This window comes from Scyliorhinus canicula, chromosome 24 (assembly GCF_902713615.1).
Source record: "Scyliorhinus canicula chromosome 24, sScyCan1.1, whole genome shotgun sequence".
Lineage (NCBI taxonomy): Eukaryota > Metazoa > Chordata > Chondrichthyes > Carcharhiniformes > Scyliorhinidae > Scyliorhinus > Scyliorhinus canicula.
In genome coordinates, this window is record NC_052169.1 from 7,895,493 (window position 1) to 7,907,547 (window position 12,055).

General features: G+C 49.3%; 1 protein-coding gene across 5 annotated transcripts in view; it reads left to right on the forward strand.

Moving 5' to 3' along the window:
• Positions 1 to 2,987: 2,987 nt before the first annotated feature.
• terb2 (telomere repeat binding bouquet formation protein 2) overlaps positions 2,988 to 12,055 on the forward strand; it is a 33,025-nt gene continuing 23,957 nt past the window's right edge. For 2 of the 5 annotated variants that reach the window (XM_038784525.1, XM_038784526.1), the window contains exon 1: positions 2,988 to 3,052. In XM_038784525.1, the coding sequence (XP_038640453.1) occupies positions 3,016 to 3,052 (37 nt within the window). In that variant the 5' untranslated portion in view covers positions 2,988 to 3,015. Of the gene's footprint in view, positions 3,053 to 8,258; positions 8,468 to 9,798; positions 9,892 to 12,055 lie in introns of those variants that run through there. The other 3 variants (XM_038784528.1, XM_038784527.1, XM_038784529.1) reach the window with 3 other exon arrangements.

Genomic DNA, 12,055 nt, shown 5'->3' on the forward strand with positions numbered 1-12,055 from the left:
GAAGGTTAAGAGGTGACTTAATAGAGGCATACAAAATGATCAGAGGGTTAGATAGGGTGGACAGCGAGAGCCTTCTCCCGCGGATGGAGGTGGCTAGCACGAGGGGACATAGCCTTAAATTGAGGGGTAATAGATATAGGACAGAGGTCAGAGGTGGGTTTTTACGCGAAGAGTGGTGAGGCCGTGGAATGCCCTACCTGCAACAGTAGTGAACACGCCAACATTGAGGGCATTTAAAATTTATTGGATAAGCATATGGATGATAAGGGCATAGTGTAGGTTAGATGGCCTTTAGATTTTTTCCATGTCGGTGCAACATCGAGGGCCGAAGGGCCTGTACTGCGCTGTATCGTTCTATGTTCTAGTCTGTCGGTAGAGGGCTTATAGCTGGAGGGGTGCCATTCCACATCACGTGTGGCTGATCAGGAGCCTCTCCCGCTCTTACCGCCAGTCATTGGCGTGTTTGGAGGGATTATGCAAGGTGACACACTCAACCTGTTTGGCCGGTAGGTCAATGGCTTCATTGGTAGGTCAATGGCTTCAAGAAACATTTTGCAGAGGGAGCGCTGTCTAGCCATTAAGTGCGTTAACAGTTGACCCTGTACAAACATAGCTAGTTCCCAAGCTGTGTGGAAATACAGTTGGTTAAGATCAGTCGATAAACAAAATATCGACACTGACAAATAATGAAATATCTGCGAGATTATTTTTATCCTCAATCCCAGTGTACGCCGCCCTGTTGCCTGGAACCCAAGGTTTCTGCGTACACTGCATACACTCACCACTCCCAGCAATTTTCAGATCATTGGAAAATTGCACCAAAGGCAGAAGATATTTTTGGAAAAAACTTTTGTGCAAAAAAAGCGAAACTGAAATAATTATGTATTAACGTTGTAAATCCCCGGGCGCAATCCCCCCCCCCCGCCGCCCCCACGCCGGGTGGGAGAATCACAGGGGGTGCCGGGTGAGTCCCGCCACGCCACCCCGACACCCGCACGCGATTCTCCCACCACCCCCCCCCCCAAACCGGCGCGGCGAGATTTCCGGCTGGCCGCCCGGAGAATCGCCGCTCGCCGTTTGTAACGGGCACACCTGGTCGCTGCCGGCGTGAACAGCGCGGGAACGCTGGGGGGGGGGGGGGGTGGCCTGGGGGGGGGGGGGGGATCCAGCACCGGGGGGGCGCTCGAAAGGGGTCTGGCCCGTGATCGGTGCCCACCGATCGGCGGGCCGGCCTCTCTGAAGGAGGCACTCCTTTCCTCCGCCGCCCCGCATGATCACTCCGACATTTCTTGTGGGGCGCCCGTGGGGAGGATGGCAACCGTGGTGCCGCTTTTACGCAGCGCTAAGACCCGGCGCACGTAAATGACGCGGCGCCGCTCCTAGCCCCCCGAGGGTGGTAGAATAGGGGGCGAGGAGCGGCCTCCGACGCCGGAGTGAAACACTCCAGTTTTCACTCCGGTGTCTGGCACTTAGGGCGGAATTCTCCGCTCCCGCGCGGAATCGGGAAGGCCGTTGTGAACTCGGCCGAGTTTCACGACGGCCTCGGAGGCCGCTCCTCGCACCTTATTCACCCCCACCCGGGGGGCTAGGAGCGGCGCTCCGTAACTCTCGGCCGCCTGGTCTTGACGCTTGCGGCTGATGTCACGACGGCTGACGGCTCCAACCCGCGCATGCACGGTTGCCGTCTTCCCCTCCGCTGCCCCGCAAGACGTGGCGGCTTGATCTTGCGGGGTGGCGGAGGGGAAAGAGTGCGTCCCTTCGAGACGTAAGCCCGACGATCGGTGGGTACCGATCGCGGGCCAGTCCCCTCCGAGTACGGCCGTGGTGCTCACTCCCCTTTCCGCCCCCACAAGCCACAAACGAGCATTTGGCGCCATGTTCACGACGGCAGCGACCAGGTGTGGTTGCCGCCATCGTGAACTGGTCGGGAACATCAGGCCGCTCGGCCCATCCGGGCCGGTGAATCGCTGGTCGCCGTGAAAAAACGGCGAGCGGCGATTCATCCGAGCAGGGAGGGTGGGAGAATCGCGGGGGGTGCCAGGGGGGCATGTCGTGGGTCGCCCGGCTCTCCCGCGATTTCTCCCACCCGGCTTGGGGAGTGGAGAATCGTGCCCTTTGTCTCCCGATGGGAGAATCTCGACCCCCCATTCGTACAGTGCAAATATGAGGTATACAATCATAGAATTTACAGTGCAAAAGGAGGCCATTTGGCCCATCGAGTCTGCACCGGCCCTTGGAAAGAGCACCCACTTAATCCCACACCTCCACCCTATCCCCGTAACCCAGTAGCCCCACCTAGCCTTTTGGACACTGAGGGGCAATTTAGCACGGCCAATCCACCTAACCTGCAAATCTTTAAACTTGTGGTAGGAAACCGGAGCACCCGGAGGAAACCCAGGCAGACACGGGGAGAACGTGCAGACTCCGCACAGTCAGCCAAGGCTGGAATTGAGCCCTGCACCCTGAAACTGTGAGGCAGCAGTGCTAACCACTGTGCCACCCCTAGTATAACTTTATGCATAATTTTGCATTGTTTTACTAATGTTAAAAAATGTTTTGCTTTAGTTGGAAGGGAGGGTGAGAAAGAGGTTGGGGCACTGCAGAAATTAAAGGGTCCTGAAGCAAAGCAAGCACTGCTGAAAATTGTCAGATTTTTAAAATCCAGTGTGGATTTAGTGCTGGAACAGGCTGGTGCTGAATTCTGACATTACAGAAAGCAACTCAAGCCCCCCCTGTACCTGTCCGATTGAATGTCCAGGTGTGTCATTGCAAAGCCCCTTACCTGTAGATCGCTCCATACTTATTGAAGCTCCTCAGCATGTGCCTGTGCATGTTCCTGACCCCACCATTCTTCCAGAAGGTGTACACGCTGATCCAGTTGTTCCTCCAATCTCCCGGCAGAGTGTCGTAGGGTTGCAGAGTGGGGTCCGGGGGCTTGTCCGGCTCCCTGGCCCCCGGGTGACTCCTGCGAATTTGGGAAGGCTGCAGCCCCTCAGGGAGATCCTCTGCCTGCAGATGCTGAGCCTGATCATTCTGATACTGGATTGCAGAGGTATGGAGGGGGGGGGGGGGGGGGGGGATGTCTCCAAGTGACTGCTCCCTCCTTGCCCGACTCCCAAATGTTCACCTCCCTGCCCTTTTATATCTCCGCCCCTGCTTTAATCTCGCTCCACTACCGCGCCAGCCAATGTGTGCATCTTCCCTGTGTTGTGGGTGAGATGGGGGGGAGACATCATCTCACTGGGGTGATAGGTTGCAAGGCTCTCGTTCACATTGCAAACGCTTTGCACTCACAAGTTTATTATGAAGGCTGAGCAACAATCGTTTTGCATTCTCTGGCCAAAGCATTTAACCATGCAGCGTTTAATTAAGCACCCCCCCCCCCCCCCCCTCCCCCACCTTCCACAAAACAGCTCTCCAGATTCTTTCACTTTAAATCACTCCCAAAATAAGTCATTCCCATGCTGAACCTCACTGAAATGGCTTACAGTATATGATGAAGAGAGGCTCATTAAAGAGAGGGACTGGTTTAGCTCAGTGGGCTAAATCACTGGCTTTGAAAGCAGACCAGGCAGGCCAGCAGCACGGTTTGATTCCCGTATCAGCCTCCCCGGACAGGCACCGCAATGTGGCGACTAGGGGCTTTTCACAGTAACTTCATTCAAGCCTACTTGTGACAATAAGCGATTTGCATTTCATTTCATTTTTCATTTGCACAACTCTGATCATCCAACTTTTGGAGTTCAAGAACTTTTGATGAAGTCCCACCACCGTAAAAGCAAAAACACATTATTTGCAACTTTTTTTTTTATTCCTTCACAGAATTTGAGCCTTGCTGGCTAACACCATAAGAAATATGAACAGGTGTAGGTCGTTCGGCCCCTCTAGCCCTGCTCTGCCATTCAATAAGTTCACGGCAGATCTGACGTTCTCACGTCCACTTTCCTGTCCTTTCCCCTCTAACCCTTGATTGTCTCACTGATCAACATTCTATCTATCCCAGCTTTAAATATACACAAGCTCTCTGTGGCTAAGTCAGCATTTGCTACCCATCCCTAATTGCCCTTGAGAAGGTGGTGGTGAGCCCCCTTCTTGAACCGCTGCAGTCCACATGGTGTAGGAATATCCACCGTGCTGTTAGGGAGGGAGTTCCGGGATTCTAACCCAGCGACAGTGAAGGAACGGCGATATATTTCCAAATCAGGATGGTGGTGTGGCTTAGGAGAGAACATGGAAGTGCTGGTGTTCCCCATGCATCTGCTGCCCTTGTCCTTCTAGGTGGCAGAGGCCAATGGTTTGGACAGTGCTGTTGTAGGAGCCATGGTGAGTTGCTGCCGTGCATCTTGCACACTACCAGAAGGATGTGGAGGCTTCAGAGAGGGTGCAGAAGAGATTTACCAGGATGTCGTTCTGGTATGGAGGGCATTAGCTATGAGGGGCGGTTGAATAAACTCGGTTTGTTCTCACTGGAACGACGGAGGTTGAGGGTCGACCTGAAAGAGGTCGACAAAATTATGAGGGGCATAGACAGAGTGGATAGTCAGAGGCCTTTCCCCAGGGTAGAGTGGTCAATTACTAGGGGGCATAGGTTTAAGGTGCGAGGGGCAATGTTTAGAGGAGATGTACGAGGCAAGTTTTCTTACACAGAGGGTAGTGGGTACCTGGAACTCGCTGCTGGAGGAGGTGGGGAAGCAGGGACGATAGTGACATTTGAGGTGCATCTTAACAAATATATGAATAGGATGGGAATAGAAGGATACGGATCCAGGAATTATAGAAGATTTTAGTTTAGACGGGCAGCATGGTCGACACGGGCTTGGAGGGCCGAAGGGCCTGTTCCTGTGCTGTACCTTTCTTGTTATTTGTTCTTTTGAAACCGGAGCACCAGAGGAAACCTATGCAGACACAGGGAGATGTGCAGACTCCACACAGACAGTGGCCAGGGTGTCGTGACACTTACAGCTCCAATCAGAGATGGTAAAATGAGTGGCTAACTTCAACAGTGCCAATGAAACATAACAGAAAAGCATTCCAGATACGGGTGATTTCCAAAATAAGAGCTATGTTGGGATGAAGTAACCCTAAAGCAACTTCTGGAATAGCAAGAGGAACACATGAATGGGAAAGTGCAAAGTCTGAGTATCTCAGGTGCATTGAGTGTAAAGTTACATGACACTAAAATGCAACAATTACAAATTGTGAAAGTTACTTCAGTTAAACAATCTGGCATCTAAATCAAGCTCAGCACCAATCTTTCTGTAACAACACTGACATTGACAGAAGTTACTCAAGAAGGAGATTTATATTTAGTTTGCTTGTTGCACTCTGCAATCATTCAACATCAATGTTTGAAGGCCCTCTGCCTTCACGATACAAGTGTCCAATTTTTGTCAGGAGGATAATAAACTTCTTGTCTGCAATAATAAACAGCCTCACTGCAGCTCCCCCAGAAATCTTGTCTGCAACCCACTGCTGTTCCCATTCAAAGTCCCCTCTTCCTTCCCTTCACAAGGACAACCAATGAACTGAGGCAAGAACTGGTCACCACTTTCAGAGTTGACAAAGGGAGTAAAAGGATCAATGAGGAAATTAGTGTGAATATTTTACCCGTAAATTTCGCTATTTACTCTTGTGTCATTTAGAACATAGAACAGTACAGGCCCTTCGGCCCCTCGATGTTGTGCTGAGCAATGATCACCCTACTTAAACCCATGTAATCGTATACCCGTAACCCAACAATCCCCCAATTAACCTTACACTACGGGCAATTTAGCATGGCCAGTCCACCTAACCCGCACATCTTGGACTGTGGGAGGAAACCGGAGCACCCGGAGGAAACCCACGCACACACGGGGAGATGTGCAGACTCCACACAGACAGTGACCCAGCCGGGAATCGAACCTGGGACCCTGGAGCTGTGAAGCATTGATGCTAACCACCATGCTACCGTGAGGCCCCAAATATTGATAAATAAATCATCCTTGGTCAAGGATCTATCTTAAAACTACTGAACCAGACAAAACGAGGTGTACTCCACCAACTCAGGGACAAATGATCAAATTTATGGGGTGTTTGATATTGACCCTCCCACCGTTCACCTATCTGTGCTGAATACTTCGAGCATCCTGATTCAAATCTTAAATTTATACAAGTAAACATTTACTCAATAATACAGGAGGCTTCAACAACTATATAATTTCCACCACAGCTGGATTGTTTCACTTTCTCACGCTGCCCTGCTATTCCAACAGCGGAGGTATTTGACTAGTATTCCTTTCCTAAACACCTCATCCTTGTAACCAATTTCAAAAACTTTCTTGTAAACACTTAATCACATTTTTGGCTATCTCACTGACCTCTCTGAATTGCTTCTTGTTAGAGTCCTTCCTTTTGATTTCCCTTTGTTCCCAATATCCCATATTTTATTATTTTTGGTTCCTGGACCCCAAATGAGAATGTGCCCTTTAAGCAATGGACCCCAGCTGAAGCAACCTGCTTGTCAGGACAGCGTGTTCCAGGTTTTGGAGAGGAGAAACCAGACTCGTCGGCACCGAGTGAATCTTGGGAACCGGCTTTGGAGGAAGTCGGTTCCATTGGCTGTCTGGCAGCCGGTGGGTTGGCCAGGGGACAGTGTTCTGCCTGACAACAGTCAGTGATTGGTTCCTCCGTGATGCTTTTGAGAGAGCTGAGCAGAAGTGATTAGACCTTGAAATTAGAGGCAATTCTCTCTCTCTCTCTCTCGCTGCTGAAGTAAAGAACTGATTTCTTGCGCCAAAGGTGCCTGGCGCATCTTCACTATACACTCAATGATCTTGAATCTACAAAGAAAGTCGACAACCTTGCCAGAGAAAACCTGCCCAAGCATAGAAGGAAGAAGCACGGTAGCACAACTGCAACACGGTAGCATTGTGGATAGCACAATTGCTTCACAGCTCCAGGGTCCCAGGTCGATCCTGGCTTGGGGCACTGTCTGTGCGGAGTTCTGCACATCCTCCCCGTGTGTGCGTGGGTTTCCTCCGTGTGCTCCGGATTCCTCCCACAGTCCAAAGATGTGCAGGTTAGGTGGATTGGCCATGATAAATTACCCTTAGTGTCCAAAATTGCCCTTAGTGTTGGGTGGGTTACTGGGTTATGGGGATAGGGTGGAGGTGTTGACCTTGGGCCGGGTGCTCTTTCCAGAGCCGGTGTTGACTCGATGGGCCAAATGGCCTCCTTCTGCACGGTAAATTCTATGATCTATGGTTAGCACTGTGGCTTCACAGCGCCAGGGTCCCAGCTTCGATTCCCCGCTGGGTCACTGTCTGTGTGGAGTCTGCACCTTCTCCCCGTGTCTGCGTGGGTTTCTTCCGGGTGCTCTGGTTTCCTCCCACAGTCCAAAGACGTGCAGGTTAGGTGGATTGGCCATGATAAATTGCCCTCAGTGACAAAAAAGTTTAGGAGAGGTTATTGGGTTACGGGTGGAAGTGAGGGCTCAAGTGGGTCGGTGCAGATTCAATGAGCCGAATGAAATGAAATGAAATGAAAATTGCTTATTGTCACAAGTAGGCTTCAAATGAAGTTACTGTGAAAAGCCCCTAGTCACCACGTTCCGGCACCTGTTCTGGGAGGCTGGTGCAGGATTTGAACCCTGCTGCTGGCCTGCCTTCGTCTGCTTTCAAAGCCAGCAATTCAGCCCTGTGCTAAACCAGCCCCTTCTGCACTGTATGTTCTATGTTCCCGTACCAGCCTCCCCGAACAGGCGCCGGAATGTGGCGACTAGGGGCTTTTCACAGTAACTTCATTGAAGCCCACTTTTGACAATAAGCGATTTTCATTTCATTTTTCATTTTCATGTTCTATCAAAGTGAAAGCTTGAACTCCTGAAAGACTTTAACTGGAAACCATCCTACTGAATCAGGGAACCTTTATCCTTTTGTTTTATCACTATTTTCTTCCCTCTCCAGGACCATTTCCCTCTCTGTTGTCTATGTATGTGTTTGTCGAGTGGGCGAGTTGGAAGAGGGGGGGGGGGGGGGGGAGAGGCGTTGGAAAGGGGGTGGTCAGGGATAATTTTGCCCATGTCCAAATGTAAGGGAGACTGGGTAATAAATATTGACAATGGTCAAGGGAGGGGGGGGGGGGGGGAGGAGGAAATGGGCGGGCCTCAATTCGCGCGTGCGCGGGCTTTCCGGACCAACTGTTGCTGTATGTGACGTGTGGGGGTCACGTGGCTCTGGGGAGTTGGGTGGGGGAGGCGGAGCCTGGGGCTCCGGCCGGAGGAAAAGGCGGGAAGGAGAAAGCTCGCCGTCCGCCATTTTGTTGCTGCAGCCCTGCAGCAGCAGCAGCAGCAGCGCGGTCGCCGAAGGCGTCCATCGCTTCCGAGTCGCAAAATCCGGGTGGTTTAAGGCGGCGACGGCGGGGAAGAAAAGCATTGCCAACGTGCAAAGGGACGGTTCAGAAGCAAAATCAAGGGGCTGCGCAATTCAAGGCGAGCCTTCCCGAGTGTTGAGTGGACAAGCTCTGGCGCGGCCTGTCTCTAATCATCCATCTGCTGAATGTTTACAGCATCTTTTAAAAAAAATGTTCCACCTGCAATTAGCAGTTTTTTTTTGTGGGAGGGGGAGAGGGAAGAGGTTGCTGCTCCTGTTATTTATTTAATGGTTAGCCACATTATTGCAATCCTTAATTTATTTCCATCCATACTTTTGCTTTCTTCCCAAGGGCATGGTCTTTCATTTTCTTATGCAAATCGTTCAATTCCTTGAAAAAAATATAGATGAGGGTCTCAAGGTGTCTGAAAGGGCGGGGAGGGAGCACATACATTTCTACTGCACCTTTCACAACTGCAGCATATCCCCACGGTGGTTACAGCATCGTTTCTGCCAATTGCCTTTTACCGGGACCCACTTTTGCCAACCGGCTGACCGTCGCGGAATATGCAACCTTCGCTTAACTTTTGGGGAGCTATTGGCGTCGTGGTACTGCCACTAGACTAATAATCCAGGCATCCACAGTACTGCTTTGGGGTCCCAGGTTCAAATCCCGCCCCTGCAGATGGTGAAATTTGGATTCAATAAAAAAACCTGGTTGATGACCATGAAATTGTCGATTTTCATTAAAACCCATCTGCTTTGCTAATGTCCTTTAGGGAAGGAAATCTGCCGTCCTTACCCGGTCTGGCCTATATGTGACCGCAGACCCACAGCAATGTGGTTGACTTAACTGCCCCTCAAGGGCAATTAGGGATGGGCAATAAATGATGGCACAGCCAGCAATGCCCACGTCCCATGAATGAATAAAAACAAATGTGAAAGCAGCCTTCTTGCTCCTCACGATCTCACCTGAATCGGGTTCATGGGAGGAGAGGACAATGCGTATATCAGGTGCAGACTTCAGCCAGTTCCTTCGTGCCGTCTTCACCTTTGTGAAAACAGGAAATCCAACCTCGCACATGTAGGCCGTCTTGAAGGGCAATAGCAACAAAATGAGTGTTTTTCTAAGCACTGCGGGATGTTACACCAGAATGCTGACAGCCTTACGGGCTTTTGGCGTGTTTTTAATGTATCGAAGGTCACTTACAGCGCCAGAGTCTTTTAATTTGGAGTCAGCTCTAAGTTAATAACTGATTCTGGGGTCTCTACCTCAAAAGGACATTTTCACCCACCACTTCTCTTTTCAAATCTGAAACAGTTCATTTGCCAGAACATCCCTGCACATAACACATGTTGCACAATTCACAAAACCATACCTCAAGAAATCATCTTTATATTGCTTTGTTCTCGATTTAATCTTCTCTATAGGCTGTTAACCAGAGGCCCTGGAGTTCTACAGAGCCAGCACTGCTCTGACCCACCCTGAACTCTCCTGCGCAGCTCTCTCCAACAGATTATGTTGTGAGATCCTGTCAGATAGGTATACTATCTATATGAGTCTCTGGCCCTCTCTTAATTTTAAGAAAACCATTCATCTTCATAGTTAATTTGCCTTACTTGCCAGCAGCTGGGAAAATGGAAGCAACACTGCTCCGTGACTTGGTGCAAAAAGCATATACCTAGAGGGTGCTTGAAGTCGTCTGCGTGCAGGGCAGGTGACCTGTTCTCTGCTGCCGCTTCTGGCCGGAGAACTGCACACAACCTCAATTATTTGCATTTAAAAGGCAGCAGTGACTGCCATTCTTGATATAAAAACAGGTAGCGGCTGTTGGGTGCTTTAATGACTCAGGAGGCTGGTGGTAAATGAGCATATAGTTATTTACACTATTTACATAGGCCTGCAAAGCACTGCGAAAGTACAATCCTCGCTGGGATTACCACACAAGATCATATTTTGGGCCAGTTTTTTATGTAAGTTCAGGTGGTTGGCCTCCACCCCATACTTGGGAAGCTCGTACTCCACGAGTCCCACCGGGAGATCAATGATGGTTTCCCCGTGGTCCTCATGGAGGTTATGACATGAAGCTCATGGAGCTTCTGCGATCAGGACACCGAGGGAACAGCGTGACCTATCGCTCTGTGACCCGATACCTTCCTGCAACCCACCTGCAGCTCGCGATCTGCACTTTGAAAAGCCCTGTTTACCACCAATAAAGTACTTTTTTTGAAGTGTATTTACTATTGTAATACAAGAAACACAGCAGCCAGTTTGCACACAGCAAGATCCCACAGGCAACAATGTGATAATGACCAGAGATAATTTGTGTTTATCATATTGATTGAGGGATACATATTGAACAAGACATGAGTTAAGTTCTTTCCTCTTTGAAATTATGCCATGGGATCATTTACATCCATCTAAGACACCAGCATAGATTGGATTTAACAACAAAAGATTTACCAAAAGATGGCACCATCAGAGGTGCAGCATTCCCTCAGTACTGCAAGAGACAGCTAAGGCATGAAGTATAAGTCCAGTAGAAATATATGGTGATGCATAGATTCGGGCCTTTTAAGGTAAAGCTTTTAAGTTCTAGTTTAACTAATTTGATGGCAATTGGGGAGTGAACATCTCTCACCTAGGGAGGTTATGTTGCACTAGGGAGGTTATGTTGCACTAGGGAGGTTATGTTGCAATTGTATAAGGTGTTAGTGCGGCCACACCTGGAGTATTGTGTTCAGTTTTGGTCTCCTTACTTGAGAAAGGACGTACTGGCGCTGGAGGGTGTGCAGAGGAGATTCACTAGGTTAATCCCAGAGCTGAAGGGGTTGGATTATGAGGAGAGGTTGAGTAGACTGGGACTGTACTCGTTGGAATTTAGAAGGATGAGGGGGGATCTTATAGAAACATTTAAAATTATGAAGGGAATAGATAGGATAGATGCGGGCAGGTTGTTTCCACTGGCGGGTGACAGCAGAACTAGGGGACATAGCCTCAAAATAAGGGGAAGTAGATTTAGGACTGAGTTAGGAGGAACTTCTTCACCCAAAGGGTTGTGAATCTATGGAATTCCTTGCCCAGTGAAGCAGTTGAGGCTCCTTCATTACATATTTTTAAGGTAAAGATAGATAGTTTTTTGAAGAATAAAGGGATTAAGGGTTATGGTGTTCGGGCCGGAAAGTGGAGCTGAGTCCACAAAAGATCAGCCATGATCTAATTGAATGGCGGAGCAGGCTCGAGGGGCCAGATGGCCTACTCCTGCTCCTAGTTCTTATGTTCTTATCTCTGCCAGAAGAATGACTGGACAGGGTGGGAGCTTCAAAGAGGCAGAATTTCTAAAGTAAATGTTACAGTTCCGATAACTAGAGAGTGCTCTGAGTTAAAGGGACAATTGCAGTAACCAGATTTAAAGTGGGACAGCAGTCTTCAAAGGTAAATCAAATGTCTGATGCCATTTTAATAATCGGTGAATCGAGAATTAAAGCGACTGAGGAGTTTGCTCAGCAGTCAAGACAAAGAAATCCTAAAATGGTTGATGCAAAATCGTGGACTGGATTCACAGTTAAAAGTGCAGTGGGAGCTTTATTTTTTTTAAAGAGTACTTTGTAAAATCTGGACTGGATTTCAGACTACAAACTGCTAAGGGAAAGCATTATTATGAGAGGAGATTTTAAAGCATGTTTTTTTGTGAATGGAGTTTGGA